General features: G+C 41.9%; 1 protein-coding gene across 6 annotated transcripts in view; it reads right to left on the bottom strand.

The window, feature by feature from the left end:
• Nucleotides 1–2,113: 2,113 nt before the first annotated feature.
• Nucleotides 2,114–20,625, bottom strand: part of MAST4 (microtubule associated serine/threonine kinase family member 4) — a 641,164-nt gene continuing 622,652 nt past the window's right edge. For 4 of the 6 annotated variants that reach the window (XM_088443937.1, XM_088443932.1, XM_088443934.1 and 1 more), the window contains 6 exons: nucleotides 20,227–20,418; nucleotides 14,427–14,653; nucleotides 14,076–14,198; nucleotides 9,777–9,913; nucleotides 8,673–8,854; nucleotides 2,114–8,006 (listed from right to left, as the gene is read on the bottom strand). In XM_088443937.1, coding sequence (XP_088300063.1) covers nucleotides 4,567–8,006; nucleotides 8,673–8,854; nucleotides 9,777–9,913; nucleotides 14,076–14,198; nucleotides 14,427–14,653; nucleotides 20,227–20,418 — 4,301 coding nt within the window. In that variant the 3' untranslated portion in view covers nucleotides 2,114–4,566. The remainder of the gene's footprint in view (nucleotides 8,007–8,672; nucleotides 8,855–9,776; nucleotides 9,914–14,075; nucleotides 14,199–14,426; nucleotides 14,654–20,226; nucleotides 20,419–20,625) is intronic. The other 2 variants (XM_088443933.1, XM_088443936.1) reach the window with 1 other exon arrangement.

The raw sequence follows: 20,625 nt of genomic DNA, 5'->3' as shown, positions 1-20,625 counted from the left end.
AATTTCTGACTCAACCAAAACAAGAGGTGCAAGTCTGTGTTTGTGCTTTCTGTAGCAAGTTGTGTCCATATACGCTTTACATTTATGTGCTGTCCATACAGTATGACTCAATTCTGTGTATTTTCTCCATGACATCATATGCTATCCCTTATCAAGTTACTGTGATTCTAAAAATGGTTACGGAAATCTTCAAAACAAGGTCAGCATTAGCGGAGGACCAGTTCTGTAGAACCCAGTAACCATGTACAGATGTGTCCTCTTACATCCTTGCCAATCGCGCTACAAACGTGTGCACGCATTGCGCCCTGCAGTTACCCGCGCACTGTGTTCGCATCATGTAACCAAATGGGGTCGCGGGTGCGAATGCAGTGCGCGGATCTGCTCGCAGACGCACGCATCGCGCCATGCCTGCAGAGATTTGCGCATATGCAGCAAGAGGACATATCTGTACTTCATTATTCTGTTCTTTCCCTGCACCTAAGGTACTGTACCATTCAATCGCTACTTAGATACAGCACCCTTGAACCCTCTGGGGTATATTTAATGGCAGGTGAAATTGTGAAAAACCCAGTGGTACAGAATTTCTCCTGCAGCCGCAGTTTTCCTAGATAACGGTCTGCGAGAAAATCAGGCCCGGTAATTCCTACAAAAATGAACACCGCTTTTTTTCTCGCAGCTTCGGAGCCAATCGTTATCTTAAGGAAATATTGTCGGGACTTGCTTCTGAACCCCTTACTAATTAGGCAACTGGTAGTTTTCAATTAGCTTAGTCATTATTGTGCCTATAAATACCCCCGGCTCCCCACACTATCGCCCGCGTTACATGTAAGTATATGATACATGCGAGTGTGTGCACACTTTGGGGTTCACATATAGGGCACGGTGCACCCCCAAACTTGGTTTGATGTGAACCCCAAAGTGTTAGGGACTTGCCCGACAAAAGGTGACCTGGAGGCTGGTGGGCAGGCCCATATTTTTGCCCAAATATATGCTAACAATCTCTTATATGATATTCAATTGTAATATATATTTCAATTTTGAGCAGTAATGATTGCATAGTGCATCTGCATCCTTTTTTTCTATGGAATAGTTTCAGCAAGTCACTTGTTAAAGAGCCTTATTGTTAAGTCCTGCTGAGTCCTCTACAGTCATTAGGCAGATATGACTTTCTGTTTCTTCTCCCTGGTACAGGAAATGCTGTAAGACTGGTGCAGGCTGATTTTAAAAAATACCCCCTTCCGTGGTTATTTGCAGTAAAAATGACCACAACCATTTTTTTTTTTCAATTGGATACTGCGGGTATCGAGAGCGCGCATACCCATGGTAGTGTAAAAACGGTCACGAAAGCTGTGGTCATTTTTACAACAAAATTCACGCACCCAATTGAATATGCCCCTATGAATGGTCATATATACTACTACAGGTTGAGTCTCCCAAAACCAAAATGCTTGGGACCAGAGGTATTTTGGATAATGGAATATTCCGTATTTTGGAATAATTGCATACCATAATGAAATATCTTGGGAATGGGACCCAAATATACACACAGAATGCATTTATGTGTTATATACACCTTATACACACAGCCTGCAGGTCATTTTATACAATATATGTAATAATTTGTGCCTTAGACAAAGTTTGTGTACATTGAACCATCAAAAATCAAAGGTTTCATTATCTGAGTCATGCCAAAAAAATTCTGTATTTCGGAATATTTGGATATTGGAGACTCAACCTGTAATGACACTTTCTTCATAGTTCAATCTCTATCGACATTTCAGCCATTGTTTATGCTGAACACTTGTGTGTACAACTTCAAAGGATTCAACGGACCCTATTTACCAGACTGGTTAAACTGATGTCACAAAACGTATCACAGATAAAGGGAAACAATCCTAGTGTATGAGACATTACATTGCAACCAAAACCTCTACTTTTCTGCGATAGGATGCCACTTGATAACTAAAAGCTGATTGGTTGCTATGGGTAACTTCACCATTTGACCTCATTAGAAGTTTTGATACATCTCCCCCTTAGTTACACGAGCAAGGACTAGCTCACCTTGCACAGGAGCCACTTTGGAAAATGAACTGAAACAATACAGCCTCCACCCTCATGCTGACTTTTTATTTCAATGTTACGTGTTGCAGCTGAAGTATAAATACTTGTTCAATATACAACGAATACAACATAAAGTTTTGTGTTTTTTTTTTTTCTAGTGTATTTTGTTTTATAGAAAGTTAAGACAACAAACACTTTATTGCACAATTACTAAGCTGGTATTTCTACAGCAGAAAAGACTAGAAAAGGAGCACAGATCTTAGAAACATTACATAGAAGAGACTAAACAGTAACACAAATATCTCAGCAGTAAGGTTAACGGTTACAAACAAGTAGGACATGAATACAGCAGGTACTTTAAGACTACAACATGAGTGACAGGTGTGAGAAGTGACTACACAATACGTACAGTTGTAAACATTGAATAAACAAGGGGATGACAGAACTCAAAAAGGCAAAAAATGAACAGCTTCTCAATGCGGTGCTATGACAGACAGGTGCAGTAATATTTGGTAATACACATAACTGCCAGAAAGCCTGTAATGCTCGAAAACCGCTTTATTTTTTATTGCGCAACCTCTGAATCTGTTCAAGGAAGCAGCAAGTAAATAAACACAAAGTTTAGAGAGATAATATTATTTTATGTGCTCTAATGATTTATTAGCCAATTAATGTAAATCTGATCTCTGCAAACATCAGACAAGTTGCAGAGTCAGCTGTGAGAATGGCGTCTGTGAGTAAAAGGTCACACATAAAACACATCTCTGTAGCCGAAGATTAAGAACACAAACCATTTCTGAAGTGGCTACAAAGTTGTGTAGAAGTAAGGAGGTGTCGGGCTTATGGTAGATTATGTTAAGAGAGTGTTTCGCAACCCCATCCTCAGCTTGAATGTTAATGAAATGGTAAAGTACATCCATAAGTGAGATTGTTGCACATGTCTGTCTTCCATGTGAATTCAGTTATGGTTACTAACAAGCCTCTAACATTTTCAGGTCTTGCAAACGCTGCCATTGCGCAAGCGGACATCGGTCTACGGGAATTTCCACCAGGCTGTCATGGTTTCCTTCGAAACTTCTTAATGGCACAGTACAGCGGCTAGACATTCTGTGGTGTGGATAGAAATTGAGGTCATGCCCAGTGTGTTCCTAATTCTGTTTAACTATGGATGAAGATATAACAAACACTGGTGGTTGCAAGTAAGTATATAAAATTTAAATAAGGCTTCACAAAAGGTAGAAAGTAAAGTCGCCCTCCAAGCACCAAGTAAGCTCTAACATGGCCCCAAAAAAACCCTATTTGTTATGTTACATTATTCACATATTTATAATACATAAAAAGAGATGCTATGAAATGTATGGAGCTATTTAATGCTCTTACAAAATAATGCATATTCCCAGCACAGCTAAACCTCTACATGGTAAGGCCCCAGCTATGTAACAACGTCTACAAATATTCATCAAAGAAATGCTCAGTTATTTTTTTTTTTTATGTTGCAAAACAAGTTTCCCTTTTTCAAGCCTAAGTACAGTAGTAAACAAAACCAAAATATATACATTCAGTAACTGCAGGAAATAAAGTTCCTTTCACACAAAAGTCAAGATTTTTGCACTTGTGAAATGGAGGCAAATGGGATTAATGTATTGCTTTGATAACAATATTGACATAAACTCGTTAAATACATACGGTAAGAGATGACATTTTTCATGACCACTTTCGTGGCATTAAACCACTTGAGCTGCTGGGTGATGCTGATTGGCTACATAAGGTTGCTATTAGCGATTTGGCACGGCTGGGGCTTGTTGACACAGCAGCTAAATGTATTACTATTGGGGACGGATATTTTATGGAACACGTTCCCATTAGAGTTGAGCCTTCATTTTAGAGGATTCGTTTCCGTAAAAAAAACAAAAAACAGTGTAATCTTTTATTTATTAAAACATCAGCAATATTGTTGCAGAGTTGCTCTCTGTTTTATCGTGCTCATATTATTATCAAAGCAAAGTGGGAATACTGTCTCCGTGCCCTATCGGGTCTTTGGGTGGAACAGATTAAAAACAAAAACTCACATTTCATTCTTTTTGTTTTTTTCTTGTAAATGCCACTGTAGGAAACTCCCCTCATTACTCCAGTGGTAAGAACATGGTTTTGTTCATTTTTAGAATTTTGTAGCAAACTACAAATGAACAGTGAGATTCAGCAGCAAACTGCACATCCTACATTCAACACGAATACAACAGTGTAAATATACACAGACCTTTTTCCCCCATAGCCCTTTCCCATCAGCAAAGACATCTTTCTGCAGACAACTGCACTCTGTTGGCAAACAGATTACAGTTGGGAATTTGAGTTGAAAGCTACACAACCCCCTTTACTTACAGTATTTTGTTTCAACACACAACATGATACTAATACTATGGAAATACTACACAGTGCTGGTTTTCCAAAAAAAAAAAAGTCTCAGATTAGCAGCTACTACAGTAAAGAGGTCTCGGTGATGGCAGATTAAGTCTTTCGGTGAGGACTACTCTGTGAAAGTGCGTCCTTTCCCCGCTTCTGTCCTTTTAAGTCTCTCTCGGAGGACAGGGTACTGAAATTCTCTAGAGGTGCGGCTGGTGACTTGGGCACATTTTTCGTAACATTCTTCTTGTTTGGAGAGGAAGGGGGGTCCCTCCGGACCATCACGGGGGCTGCAGCATTTGCAGGGGCGCCTAGTTGTTTTTCGGTGATGTGTTTACTTGAAAGGCTGCAGCCGTCCTTTGAAGCGGCACCAGTCTTACCGGAGAACACTTGGGCATCCTTCTTAGCTTTGATATTTGCAACATTCAGATTGGTGTTTTGCTCATTTTTCTCCTTATAAATGCTCCCAGGACATTCATTTATTACATGCGTTTTAGCGACAGAGACTTCTGTATACACAGCTTTGGGAGAAGCAGCGCTGCCGCCTTTGACGTCACACAGTGTTTTCCTCGGATCTCCGTCTTTCCCTACTGTGTTTTGAGAAACACTAGACTTGTGCTTTTCAGAAATCATCTCTCTAGTATCTCTATTTGTAACAGAAGTGATCTTACTTCTTCCTTTGTCACTCAGGACATAAAGTGCTTCAGTGCATTTATTTTCTTGAGAACTTTCAATGAATGGAAGTCGAAGTTCCAATCCTTCAAGAGCAGCTTTTCCTTGTGCACAGTGTTTGGTAGCGGCCACTCTAGCTAATTTTGCATGTGCACTAGTTTTTTCTTTTAGATATGATTTTGCAGAACATTCCTTATAGTTAGCAGTGCCTGGTGGGTCAGAGCCGACTGCTGGACTGCCGTTGAGACAAAGTTCAGAGGTGGACACACCGGTGGTGACGTTTGTATTTACACGCTCAACGGGAGTAGAAGACATTAAAGCAGTTGCCGTTTTCGTGGTGTCTTTGTACTGGGTGGGGGCGCTAGAGTCCATATTCAGGCTGGTGGCAACTTTTATACGACATTCCGATTTCTGTACTACAGTTTGATCGGCCTTTAGGTCAGACAGTTTAGGACTAGGGTTCTGCGAGAGCGCTGTCTTTTCAGAGAGGGCTAATTTAACATAGTTGGACTTTGATTCTGTTGCCGCTTTTGACTTGCTGATGCAGCTGACCAGCTGCGTGTGTGCAGACTTATGCTCTTCTCTTAGTGGCGTGGGGGTTTTGATAGTGGTTACGGAGTGGTTATTCGTGGCTGTAGGTGGCTGTTGTATATTAACAGAGGATAAATCTTTTTTCAAAACATCTGCAGCAGTTTTCCCGACATGCTCAGGGGGACTTTTTGGTGGAACGTTCTGCAGATTTTTACTTTGGCTGCTGCAGCTCCCAGGACTGGATTCTTGTGCATTCATCACAGATTTTTTGCTAGCCCCAAGTTCAGCTAGAAATAGAAAGTCAACATTCTTTGCCGTACATGTGTGATGATTAGGGCCTGTCTGGGGAACAGCTGCCTGTGGAATTACTTCCTCTATACAGCTGAGTGCAGAGACGTACTTCTCAGAGTTGCTAGATTGTGTCAGGCTTGTAGCAGCAGTATTCTCACAGGATTCCCGAGACGTAGGAGTCCTTTCAGAGTATGATGTACTAAACCTATGCTCCAGTGAGCTTTTGACAGAGGACATATCCTGAGATGTCATCTCTTGTCTATTCGCTTTCACAGAAAGAGACAATCCTTCTGCTGCTGGACTCCTCATTGCTGGCTGCACTGCGCCTATCCTTTGACTTTGAGCAGAATTAGTCTCATCCACAACATTTTTCTTTGTCCTAAGATCCGATACATCTTTGTTTTGACAAATCTTTGCAGTGCAGCAATCAGCTTGTACAGACTCACCCGGCTTCTCTTTAATAGGTCCCTTGTGCCCCGCTAGCATATTTGAGCAATTAGAGCTTGGTTTGGTAAATAATAATGCATTTCCACTGTCTGGAGCCTCGCTCTTTGAATTTCGGCTTTGCTCATCAGATTTCAGGGGGTTATTACAAGTAATGTCAGACTCTGCTTTTGAAACCTTTGGTCCTGACAGTAGTGCTATGTCTAAAGTACCTTCAATTGGCTTCAAGGAAGATACAGCTCTCGCTTCTAGTTTATATTCAGAGGGGCTTTTCCGGACAGGTGTCTCTGTGGTTGTAACACCTGATTTGTCTGCATTATTTTCACATCTATTGTTAGCAGCTTTTAATGATGCAAAAGAAACCGGGTTGTTCTGAACATTGGATATACAAGTCCTGTTATCTAGCAAGGACAAGGATTCTGTTGGTAAAAGTCCAGGCTTTGTCTGCAGACATTCGTGAGACACAGGAACAATTTTAGATTTTAAAGCCGGGCAAAAACCACCATCTTTCTCTTCAAAGGACTTTCTCATCCTGAAATAATCAATGTTGGTCGGAGGGGACTTCTCTAAATTGTCGTCTTTAATGACCTTGTCAGATGAATGGATGAGTTTGTCCTGCAGGGAGTTTGAAGTGGGAGCCTTCTTGAGTTCGTAGGACACGTGTGCTGTTTCAGCAAGTGGGGAGCAGTGACAGAATGAATGAGGATCCACAGAAGCGTTGGCACCGTTCGGTCGAGGATTTGCACTCTTGCAGTGTGTGTCCTTAAACATGACACCGACAGAACAAGGTTCGTAGGTGGGAAATTTATTGTCAGATATGTTTGACCTCCTTAAAACAGTCTGGTGTGCTCTTTCTTCCTTCTCCGCCTCTGCTGCTTGGTTTCCTATTTCACTGTGCAAATCCTGCGTTATCGTCTGCTTTAGAAGGAAGTCTGGTCTTTTGGACATTTCTTTTTTCTTTATGACAATTTTGGCCTTCAGTTTCTCTTTGTCTAGATCATCCAGGGACTCCTGTCTCCCCAATTTTCGTGATGCTGGGCGCTTCAGACAGCCTTGCTCTACAGGTCTAACACGTGTGGATGCAGGAATGTCACATGTGTTTTCCTCTAGGCTTTGTAATGTGAGGTCCCGCTGTGAAGACTGCTTATGAACCTCTTCCTTGGTGACCTCCAGACTGTGCTTGCGGGGGCATAAGTGCTTTTTCTCACAGCAGTATGACGGTGAAAGCTTTTCTTCTGACTGTACTCTCTTCAGCAGTGGAGACCTCGGGGGCTCAGCGCTCTTGGGACGGACAACGTGCCTTACAATGGTTGGCGGGGAGTGCATCTTTGCTGGGAAGGTGGTAGTGGGCTTTGAGCTCCCTATTGAGTGCCCATGTAAAGGAGATGGAGAGCGCTGTGGGGAGGGAGGCTGAGGAGTTGGTGATGGGGTTCTTGCCAATGGAGAGAGGGGTATGCTGCCAGCAGACTTACGCCTTCCAGACCTGTATCTCTGTCCGCCAAGTTTTGGACCCAAGCCGTGAAGAGTGCTCGGTCTAATGTGTCCAGAACCTGCTGGGGAATTTGGAGCACTTGAACTTGGGGAGCTGCTCTGTGAAGAGTTGGTGCCTAGGAAAAATGTGCATAAAAACAGAATGCATGTTAGAAAGCAAGAGCAGAGACTAGAAATATTTCATGCAATTAATAAGTACATTTTACATTTGTGCAAACATTTATTTCCCTGTCCGCATATTTAAAAAGAAAAAAAAAACTAAACTGTAAAGGTGCCCACACACATACCGATGTCCTCACGATACGATTTTATGGGCAATTTCCTCATGAACTTTCACGGGAGCTCCCTTGCCGTCGTGATCACGATTTGGAGTTAAAAATGTCCAGTCTGACTAAAGATCTATCTTGCAGCCAATGCATTGTATCCCAGATTGGCTAATCTGCCCTACAGCACGGCAGATCAGAAGATGCGTTGTACGACGAGCGGGGTCGCGCATCGGCATCGTGCTCGTGAGTATAAACTCACGATTTGTACTTTTTTTACCCGATTCGTCGAAATCGGCCAAATCATTTAAAATGTCGCTATGTGTGTGGGCACCTTAAGAAAAGAATACAAACATAACAAAAAAATTAAATTAATAAAAGGACTGCATATCACTGTGCAAAGGAGACATACATAATTAGTAATGATGTGCAGGATTAAGCTGTTTCACTGTCCCATCAATGCTTATTTTGCCCTTCCCCTCTCTATGATCATCTCTTGCAGTCTTCTAGGTAACTCACCAGATGGGAAGTCTGGAGTGGAACGACAGCTCGGAGTAGGAGATCTGGGTGACAGGCTGTGAGTGGGTGATGCAGGTAAGCTTTCTCCAGATGAAAGCGAGCGGTTTAGGCAGGAAAAGCTTCGACTTGTGTGAAGCAGGGGAGATGGCTGCTTTGCCAATTTTTTGAAAAAAGACCTCCTCCTGAAAAAGGAAAGATGTACTATTATTTTATTTTACTATCATTTACCAGGATGCTCATGTTGCTTGCTTTCCTCTGACTTTTTAACCTCAACAATGATTTTTAAGTTTGCATTATAAAATTATTTCTGACTAAAGCAGCTCACAGTTTATTCACATGTATAAGTATTTCTGTACATCTAACAAAGACACTGATAAAGAAAACCAAACATCAGGGGGACCATGGCATTTTTATTATTAAGCAGATAGAATACTCCCTAAACTCCCCTGCCAAAACAGTTACCATTTCCTCTGGAAAACGATGCAGCCGAGAGTGCATCCACTATGGGAATCATACAGCTGGGCACAGCTCTGACTCTCTCTGCACTACGTCAGCTTTCGCATCACTCCCCACTGGTCTAAAAGGGTCTATGTACTAAGCCTTGAAGAGAGAGAAAGTGGATGGAGATAAAGTACCAACCAATCTGCTCCTGTCAGTTTACAGGCTGTGTTTGAAAAATGACAGGAGCTGATTGGTTGGTACTTTCTCTCTCTCCAAGGCGTTGTATATCGACCCTTTAAACGGTACACGGGTGCAGACAGGCGAGTAACTGACAATCAGCAGACCCCAGACCTCAGTCATTCTGCTGGTTGGGGCAGTGAAGCTTAGCCTGATGATTAGGGCTCAGCATGGGGCCTGGTAGCATTGTTCTGTTATTTCACTTTCATCTCAGCTACAAGCATTTATCTAAAACCACAATAGTCTGCAAAGAGCAAAAATCAAAACAATTGTTGTTTCATGTCTGAAACAATATTACTATTACTGTGACATGTTTATGGAGTATTAAAGAGAAAAAAAAACCAATACAAATTGATCTACTGTAATAGAAGCGCATAGGGTTCAGTCTTCCTAATATTTAGCAGATGTGAGATGACTACAACCCACCGTTCTATGTTCTCCTTCTTCTTTGTTTTCTTGCTGCGTCTCACCATCCGGCTCCTGTAACTGTTCCTCCTGGCAGGGCCAGTTTTTATTGATGTATTCTCAAAGGAGGTTGTAGTGATTGCTACCTTGCTGCCGCTCTGCCAAGAAATGACAACGTTTAGGAGACATAATGAATGAAAGACAAGTGAGACGAGCGATAAAGAAAGACACATCGGCAGGCACTTGAATTATAAGAGACTTGTCGACCTTTCGCTAAGACCATCTCTTTTATATCCTGCCCCTGTCACCTGCATATGGAGTGCCCGCACCTTCGGGAGCCAGTCCACACCAATTATCTGAAAGTAGCCGCTGCCACTCACAGTGCAGGAGAACGCAATCTGTGTAAGCTGATGAAATGGAGCGCAAGAGAGCCCACCTGAGTACCCCTCCTCTGTGACCTGCAGCAGCTGCACACAGATAAATGGCGCAGTCTGGCTACAAGGAGGGGACCCCATATTTCCGGGAAGCTGAGCTAAGCAAAAAAAAACCCACTAAACTAAAATTACATTGACTAAAATAGCTGCTAAAGCACAATGGCCATACCAGAAGCTGCACATATAGCAGTAGGGAAAATAAAGAAAGAAAATGTCTAACTGGATCACAGCTAAAGGCTCAGAAATCTGGATAACAGCAATTATTTCCCTTCCTTCTTCATACCTTCTCCTCCAATCAGTGCTCTCTACAAGAGAAGCTACTCAGCTAATGACTAATGGAAGATGCAACCAGCTAGTGGCTCCCCCTATTATCAATATATGGAAGTGCTGGCTGACTCAGGATGATGGTAGGCTAAGTCTCCACTCATTGGCAGGGAAGGAAGAAAGAGATAACATATATAGCAGTACAAGGCAGGCTGAAAGCTTTATTTATACAATTGCAGACTATTAATCCTTCTAATGTTGAAGGATTTCATGATTACACGTAATGGACACAAAAAATAAAGTTTATATAGCCAGTTGGTAAAAACCATGAATACCACATTTACATGTGGTCAATTTGTTCTAACAATCTCACAAATACTGTAGAATAATATTTTAAATCCAATTAAGCTTCACCTCTTTCATGTCATGAATAACTATGACTTTAGCCATTAGATGGCAGTAGAGGCACACTTAACTCAAACACATCGATACAACTTGACCCATGTAGTAACAAGTCACCCTTAATATAAGAACAAGGCACATATTAGTAGCATATAAGCAGGGTGTACAGATGTGTGCTTTCTTGCTGTTGCTTAGGTCTCGCCAAACGGCCCCTCAGGTCCCGCGCGTCTCAGCAACTGATCGTTTTTGCTCTAATTGTGTGGCTTATTGGAATATTTAAACCAGAAAAGCGATAAAACTACATTGCTAGCTCACACTGATCAATTTTGTGTGTGACATTTGTACATCTGTGCACGACTGTATTTGTGCAAAAAGCACCCCCCCTCCCCCAACCACCCGCAAAAGTAGGCAAATCTCCTGGCTGCCGCCACTCCCCTGCTACCCCCCACATCCCCATAATACATTCCCGCAGCAGAGTTTGGGGGACGGTGAAGCAATTTGCGCTGAATAGCGTCATCGTGGTCCTGCCCCTTGCTTCACAATGTCATTAATCTCGGTATTGTGAAGAGGGGCGGGGCCAGAATGACGTGATCGCGCGGTCACGCCCGTGGCTCCATTCCAATACTATATCATCACTGTGCCACGCCCCCCGAAGTAGAAGCCTAGAAGCAGTAGGTAAGTATGGTAAAAAATTCTCAGGTGCGAGTTCTGTTGTGCTTCATCTGCGACTGTGCCCCGTATTCAATTTGAGGCGAAAAGTCCGGACTTTTCGCCTCCTTCACCTGTTTTCCAGGTGGAAAAGTATCGCGCGCGTGCCCGATTATCCCCGTATTCAATTCCAAAGTAGGCGAAATCAGGAACAGGCGAAACTTGGATCAGCGAAACAATACGGGAATTTTTGGGAAATAATTGTAGGACCCCTCTAAAGATGTCCAGACCTCGGGAATCACTATGGCTACCCCCGTTTTTGCCTGCAGAAGAAAGTCGGCTTTATAAATAGATGCGGCAGGTGGTTATTTTTCCCGACATTGAAGAAGTGATGCAGAAGAGCACTTAGATTTTATATTTTCATTTTTAAAAGTGGTCCCATCAAAATTGGGGTACATGAAAATGGGGGTAAGCATATTTTTAAGACCCTAAAGGTAATTTTTTAAATTCTTCAAAAATACACCTGCCGCTACTCTGCGCAATAAAAAAAAACACCTGCCACATACTTGGGGACCCCACTAGAATTAATTTAGTTAGTTTGGCATTTTGTTTTCACCCCAAAATTTTAATTAATTTTTTTGGGGTGTCCCGATTTTTTTTGTTTGTGGCACATTTCGTTTTTAGGGGGCATTCCCAATGGTGCAGGCTATTTTTTTTAAGCCTGCACCCCTAAACTGCACTTTTTTTCACCTGCTATATGTAATTGAAAGATTATCCCTGTTTTTTTAAAATGACCTTTCACCCCATTTACGAAAAAAACGGGAATATTCGGGAAATATGCCTGGGACCCCCCTAAAGATGTCCAGACATGGGGGAATCACTATGGGTACCCCCATTTTTGCCTGCTGAAGGAAGTCGGGGTTTGTAATAGCCGTGCAAAGTGCAATTTTGCGGCTATGAAGAAGTGGTAAAGAATAGCACTTAGGAATAGTTATTTTCCCCCAAAAAAATTATCTATCAAATTTGAGGTACATGAAAATGGGGGTAAGCATTTTTTTAAGTCCCTAAAGTTCTTTTTACAAATCTGCAAAATTGCACCTGCTGCTTGTCCCCGCAATGAAGAAAACACCTGCCGCATACATGGGGACCCGACCTGAATTAAGTTAGATAGTTTGGCACTTTCTTCCCCTTTTTTTTTTTTTTTTACCCCCAAAATGAAACATAATTTTTTTGGGGTGTCCCGAATATTTTTAAACTTTTTTTGACGCAGTTTACCTTTAGGGGACTGTCTTAAGGCTGCATGAGGGTTCACGCAATGTTGTACCCCAAAACCACAATTCATAGGCGAAAATTTTTGCGCCTATTACATTGCATTGACTTTCCGCCTAGGTGAAAAGTCTTCCAAATTGAATACAGGGTAAAAGCCAAACAGGCGAAAATGAGGTTATCTGCGAAAATTTTTCGCCGAAAACAGGTGAAAACTGACTTTTCGCCTCAAATTGAATACGGCCCTGTGTATGTGTGTAAAACCAATTATTTTGCCATTAAAGTCACAGTCCAGCGTGTTTAGTACACTGAGACTAATACACAAAAAGTAAAGAAAAATATGGTAAGCTACTCCGTCCGGTGAGTCTCAGTCGCACTTGGCGTCTCTCACCATATGGTGTACAGACAACCAGTAAGTGAGGACGCATCTGTATCAGCCAAAAAATCACGCCACCTGCAGTTCACATCCTGAGAGTGAGATTCTCAATACAAAACCATATCATCATTTCTTAAAGAAAAAAAACTCTCTCTCTCTCTCTCTCTCTCTCTCTCTCGCTCTCTCTCTCGAGCTCTCTCTCTCGAGCTCTCTCTCTCGAGCTCTCTCTCTCGAGCTCTCTCTCTCGAGCTCTCTCTCTCGAGCTCTCTCTCTCGAGCTCTCTCTCTCGAGCTCTCTCTCTCGAGCTCTCTCTCGAGCTCTCGAGCCTTCCATATCCAAAATGCTTGGGACCAGAGGTATTTTGGATAACGGAATATTCCGTATTTTGGAATACCGTAATTGTATACCATATTGAAATGTCTTAGGAATGGGACCCAAATATGCACACAGAATGCATTTATGTGTTATATACACCTTATACACACAGCCTATAGGTCATTTTATAGTTTATTTATAATAATTTTGTGCCTTAAACAAAGTTTGTGTACATTGAACCATAAAAAATCAAAGTTTTCACTATCTCAGTCATGCTAAAAATATTCCGTATTTCAGAATATTTGGATATGGGAGACTCAACCTGTATATATAAAATATATGTAGATACATATGAAGCGATTATGATAATACATAAAAAGCAAACAATTCCTAACACAGGTCAGGGGACATTGGTGTTAATGAATATGGTCACCCTGTAGAAAATAATTATTCATATCTTTTTACTTCCAATTACCTAATGATTAATGACACTGTCTTATGATAAATGCATGATTATTCTCCATTATAATTTGAAGAATAAGTTACTGAATTACTGTAATGTCTCATTTTGAATAATAATAGAGAGTTAACCCTGAGAAATACAACAACATGTACCTTCAGTAGGAGTTCTATCACCTCTGTGTGAACTAGCCCATGAACTGGCTCCTCGTTTATATGAGTAATGAGATCACCGGCTTTAAGACCAGCTTGGTAAGCGGGGCTTCCTTCTTCCACATTCTGCAGTGAAAGACACTAATTAATGATCATGCTAATACATCTTTTAAAACAATGAACAACATGTACAATTGTATTCAAATATACACAATAAAGAACATTTAAAAAAAAAAAAATCTAAAATAGTGTAGTTGTCTTGTCATCTTGCATATTGCACACCTATAAAATTAACTGTCCTCAAACAAACCAGTAACAGTATTATAAGGGTATATTGATACGGTCAAGCCTTACCCAAACAATATGGTGCACTGTGTAAACATCACTGTCGCCTACAAACACGCGGATTGCCTGAAGAGTGAAACCAAACTTTTTGCCAGAGCTCTGAATGATGATTGGCTGCCTTGGACTGAAAGAAGAGATGGACGAATCCCTGCTGGGTGAGGAATCTCTGGAGGATGGATCTGAAGATATGGAGAGTGGGGAAACTGGACTCCCAAGAGGTGACACACTGTAAACATCTGAAATAAGACAGCCATCTCTTAGTTCACATCAGTATTAAATACTAATAATTTCATGGACCAGCAATGGACAAGAGTATAGGCAAGCCATATCAAGCAATACATACAAATGGAAAGAAACCATGCATGGTGTATTGTACGATGAGATGAGGAATGAATTCATACCCTAATCCAAACAGGCCTGGATTTATTTATTTATTTCCCTAGACCTCTCTCCCACCACTGCATCTACTAGTAATTAAAAATTATTATATTGTATGCCGCCTATGCAAACCTGACGTTTTTAGGTCTGGATCTATGCGGCCTTTCCATAAATCCAGTATCTTAAAGGCAGAACAGACATTGTTTACACCATCATTCTATACAATCTGGGGAAAGCTGTACTTATTTCCCTACGTGGCTGCCTATGACATACCACACAACTGCCCCGATTTCAGAAGAACTTTCCCCATCCCCACATGTGTCCACCGGCGGAAGGTATCTCCCATTCATTGCTGCTCTGCTACAGGTGGACGTGACAATTAATTGGTGTTTAGAGAGGAGGAGAGTCTGAGCGCTATGGTTTGGTTCTGGGAGTGGTCATGCCATTGTGACAAGCCACGCCCATATCACAATGTTGCCAAGACCCATGATGGCCCATTTCATGGATCTGAAATGTTGGGGTCTGTGATATACATACACCACAGGAAGGAAGGCACATGAATGTGTGCAACGTTCTACCATGAAGGCTGAACAGAAAAATTGACAGGGCTGTGGGCAGCTTCACTTAATCAAATTTTCACCATCAATCTAACAGATTGCAAAAGCTTTTTATTTGGCATGTAGCTGGTGTAACATTGTAACAAAAAGCTGACGTGTGCACGTCTATGGCCATGGATAGTATTACTAAATTCACGGCTTGTTAAGTGACAGCCTCTACCGACGTCTCATAGCTGCTACATTCAGTGCCGACTCATCACATTTTAAACTTTAGAAATTCATAGCGATGTACCACACAGTTACTGTGGGAAAGAACAAATGCTGAAATAAAGACAGGATAATGTACAGTAGATCCTGGTTTGAAGAAATACTAAATATTAAATATAATAAAAAATACAGAAAGGGTGTTCTTCACATTAGAAGATGGAAATCCCCTGCCAAACAGATAATTTAACAAAAAAAAAACCTGTCAATGATAACCGTAACTGAGCATATAAAGGAAGGGTCTATGACACAGAGCACCATTAGCTGTACACCAGGTATTTCACAAGGCAGCAATACAAATTGCTGGCAAGTAATACCTTACACAAATATGGCATCGCACTGTCCATCACTGCAGATGGCAGCTAGAGTCTCTATAAACTGGCAGAAAGAAATGCAATCTATATAGCATGTAATGCATAACATATTTGCTAAGCAATGTTTTTTTGATTACACAGCCCTTCATATTTTTTCTTGACTTTTATTGACTTGTTGGTGCTATGAATTTATGCATATATTAAAATAGAAGACCAGGGGATTACAATCAATGAATGTAATAACATTTTAACAGCCCATCTCGAGGTAGTCCCAATGGATGCACTGTCCTAGTACTCACCAAGACTTACAAGGCTACAGCCATTGATCCATGTCTTACACTAAGGAGAGCTAACAAGTCAGAAATAAGTCGCCTGCAAGCTGGATTCATACACTACAGGGGTAGATGTACTAAGCCTTGCAGAGACAAAGTGGAGAGATATAAAGTACCAACGAATCAGCTCCTAACTGCTGATTGGTTGCTACTTTATCTCTCTCTGCTATATTTCTCTCCAAGGCATGGTATATCTCCCCAAGCGTACTTTCACTGCACTGGTAGGGGAAATAAGAGAGGGCCTGCGTGCTTCTACCAACAATGATGTTCAACCCTTAATTGGTTAGATCTGTGTGATCATGCTGATTGCTATAAGGTTTCATTAGCTTTGAACATGTAAATTATATATAGATTGAGAGATAGAGAGATGATTAAGATAATTATCTCTTGGTATTAAAATGTCTACTGCAAATGTTGTACAATAACGACCTAGCTATACACTTGAGTTATATTGGCATATATAGTAAAGACATACCAGACTGTGAGTTATACTGGCATATATATTAAAGACATACCAGACTGTGGGTTATACTGGCATATATAGTAAAGACATACCAGACTGTGGGTTATACTGGCATATATAGTAAAGACATACCAGACTGTGGGTTATAAAAGCGAGATGATGCCTACTTTGAATATACGATTTTCATATGCAGCCTTCTATGAAGGTAATGATGATATGGGTTCCAGTTTATGAGTTATCTGCATCCTTAGATAAATAACTACAGTCCTTAAACAAACATGCTTAATTCTTGCCACTATCACAGATGCTCAACGTCATATGAGGGATGGATGATTTATCAGTAATATTGTTATAGCACTGTAATATCACATGACAGTAAGGAGAAATGGGCATTTTTATTTGCTGTATTACTAATATCCTAACTCGCCGCGGCTGCCAGAGCAATTCATCATTGCTCCGGCGCGGTGACAGCGGATGCGAAATCAGCTGCCCCCGCAAGCGGCTTCTCTGCTCCTTTTTGGAGCAGTGAATCCTTTCACTGCTCCTGTCGGAGCAGTGACGGAAGTGCGCATATGCGACATACAGGTCACACATGCACACAAGAACCCTGACGTCTGGCGGAAGGAGCCGGACAGGGGCGGAGGGATCCGAAAGGATCCCTTTTCGCAACCCGGACCTTCTTCCCATAGGGAAGGAGCGTGTTGTGCAGTCAAGCTCCGAAAATATAATATTTTTGGAGCTTGATGAATTCTGTCCCCATACTAGTGTATGGGGAGAGCGGGCCATTCCACGAGAGGAAGGTACGTAGGAGATATCTGTCATACTAGTGTATGGGGACAGCGGGCCATTCCACGAGAGGAAGGTATGTAGGAGATATCTGTGATACTAGTGTATGGGGACAGCAGGCCATTCCACGAGAGAAAGGCAAGTAGGAGATATCTGTGATACTAATGTATGGGGAGAGCGGGCCATTCCACGAGAGGAAGGTACGTAGGAGATATCTGTGTTACTAGTGTATGGTGACAGCGGGCCATTCCACGAGAGGAAGGTACGTAGGAGATATCTGTGATACTAGTGTATGGGGACAGCGGGCCATTCCACGAGAGAAAGGCAAGTAGGAGATATCTGTGATATCTCCTGCTTTACCTTCTTGATGAATGGCCCGAACACATAATTTTCACAATTGTACATTTTCACAGGCTTTTGTGAAAATTAAGTGATGATGAATAGGCCCCTTAGAGAGAATGAAAGTTTGTAGGGGGAGAGAGCAGGAAGGGAGGGAGAAAGTAAGAAGAGAGGGATAGAGTAAGGAGAGAGAGAGAGAGTGTAAACATACCAGGGAGCAATGGTTTTTACAAGCCACCACTTAGCAAATAAATCCCTGTGATAACAACTGTCAAGCATGGAAAAGGGAGCGTGATAATCTGGGGCTCTTTTGCTCTATCCTGAGTTGCGACTTGCACAGAGTAACAAGCACCCTGATCCAAACGGTCCACCGTATTATTTTGTAGCGCCATGCCAGTGTTTTTACCTATTTTGTCAAGGGTTCATCCTATAGCAAGATAATGACCCAATACATACCTCCAGGCTATGTCAGAACAAGACCGTAGACTTGAAATCATAAAATTGCCGCACAGTCTACAGACTTAAATTTCAACGATTTGGTTTGAACTGAACTGGACAGACCGGCTAAAGCAAAACAAGTGCAACATATTTGTGGGAACTTCTCTGACAGTGTTTATTTGATTGAGTGCAATCTGCAGCAATATCTGCAATAGGTGGCTACATGGCATACTGTACAGATGGTTTGTCAACAATCAGAGTGTCGACAATCAGATGTAGACCACAGAAGGCAGGCACCGGGATGTCATTAATACCCCTTTCAGACATCTCGAGTGTCCCGGGAATTTGGCCTGCCTCAGCCAAATTCCCGGGTAGCCGCGTATGTCTGAAAGATACCTACCCGGGAATACGTTCTACCCGGCTAGGAGGAGCAGACGGCAGAGGAGAGGCAGGTAATCTGAAAAACCCTGCTCTTGTCTGAAAGGGGTCTACCTGGGAATTTCCTGAGTAGACACTGTAGTGTGAAAGGGTGGTCTCGACCAAATACCCGGGAATTTGCACAGGAGAAATTCCCGGGTCTGTGCAGGAAATTTCTCGGGTTGTATGTCTGAAAGGGGTATTAGTGTGAAATGCGTCTGAGGGCATTTTACACACGTCCGTAGTACGACTGTAAGCATGAAGGTAGTTCATTATATTTACAGGAGTACTGCTAGTGGGCGTAAAGTGCTGTAAGTAGCATTTCACACTTTCCGACATTTGTCAATAAGTAAACTACATCCCACCTACTTACATTCAATTTTGTTACACAAAATGATTCTATTATTTCTTTTGTATTTCCAATTATTTATTTCTTCTATGCATTCATTTCAGATAAAATGGGGGCGTTCTAAAATGTTTGACCGTGACCGATATAGTGAGAGAGAGAGCGAGAGAAAGAGAGAGTGACTGAGAGGGGATAAGTGAGAGGGTTGTTGATTAGTTTTTTTTTTAGTGTTTTCTACTATGTGTTTGGTGTACAGTATATGAAATGCAGTGGCGTTTCTTACAGTATTCCAAGTGCGGAGGGGCACATATTGAGGGTGGTGGAGGAATTTTCAAGGGTGGCAGAGGATTTATCAAGCATGTTTGGGGGGGTCGTTTACTTGGTGTGCTGGAAGAAATACCATGTGCAGTGGACATTTCTATTTCTAACTGCAAAGCAACAATATGCTCTTAACTAACAGGGGCAACTCCAGAGCCAGTTCCCACAGGTTTAAAATATGCAGGCAAGTGGCTATCTGTGTTATGTGGGTTGGGTACAGGTTCCCGACAGTCAGAATCCCCACAGCGGCATACCAACGGATTTTGGTAAGTATTTTAACCCTTACCCTAACCCACATCTGCTGCGGTCTAACCCTAACCGTCCTGTGGCCTAACCCTAACCCACCCTTCCCGCAGCTAACCTTAACTGTCCCATCCCGCAGCCTAACCCTAACCCTCCCCCTTGTGCCTAACCCGAACACTTACTGTTGGGATTTGTCAGTATTCTACCTACATCCCTGTTAGGTGACTACCTGTGTTAGGGTACTCAACCTTTCACATACTTCATGGCTTTTAATAGTACAAGATGAAGCAGCTTACTGGCACTAAGATCTGCATGCCTAAGTGCTCCACAGTCTTATTTAATTGTCAGATAGCAGTCTGCAGTAAGAGGTATAATGTGGATGTCCATCTAATGAAGGTTAGATGAATTTGTGTGGCCACATAGTATTTATGGAAAAGTAGTATTTCCTCAGGATTTACTTTATTTTGTTCAGAACAACCTTGTTGAATTACAGCCACAAACATTCAAAAAGAAGGATGTATTATGAAAAGCTTGTGGGTAGACATAACGGCTGAGAAATAGCGAGAAGGACATGCAAGGTGACAAGATTTCATGCTGAGGATTTGTAGCTCTACCTCCAGGGATCATGAGAGAAAGTGCACTGGTAGAGATGGACTTAGTGACTTTCCCCGTCACTTTCTGTTTCTCTGTGTTTTCTAATCGCAGGGAAGTGGTTTCATTGGAGGGCTTTGAGGAGTTATCTGTACTGTCCACACTCTCGCTCCTTCCACTTATCACATGATCTAAGTGTTCTGAAAAACTACTCACTGTTCAAGGAAGAAAGGACAGAAATATTAAAACAACCATGGCTTGAGAAGATAGATAAAGCTCTATTCTTTCTACCCAGAAGGCTGCAAGATGTATAGATGTCAACTGCAAATGTGAGTAACATGGAAAACTTGCAAGGATCCTCCATTTTCTAATACGTTAAACAGATATGACGGCAGCCATTTTGTGGGAGGAACCAGAAAAGC

This window comes from Taudactylus pleione, unplaced genomic scaffold (genome assembly GCF_031769625.1).
Source record: "Taudactylus pleione unplaced genomic scaffold, aTauple2 ptg000336l, whole genome shotgun sequence".
Lineage (NCBI taxonomy): Eukaryota > Metazoa > Chordata > Amphibia > Anura > Myobatrachidae > Taudactylus > Taudactylus pleione.
Note: the sequence above shows the minus strand (reverse complement) of the source record. Positions and strands in the feature narration are given on the sequence as shown.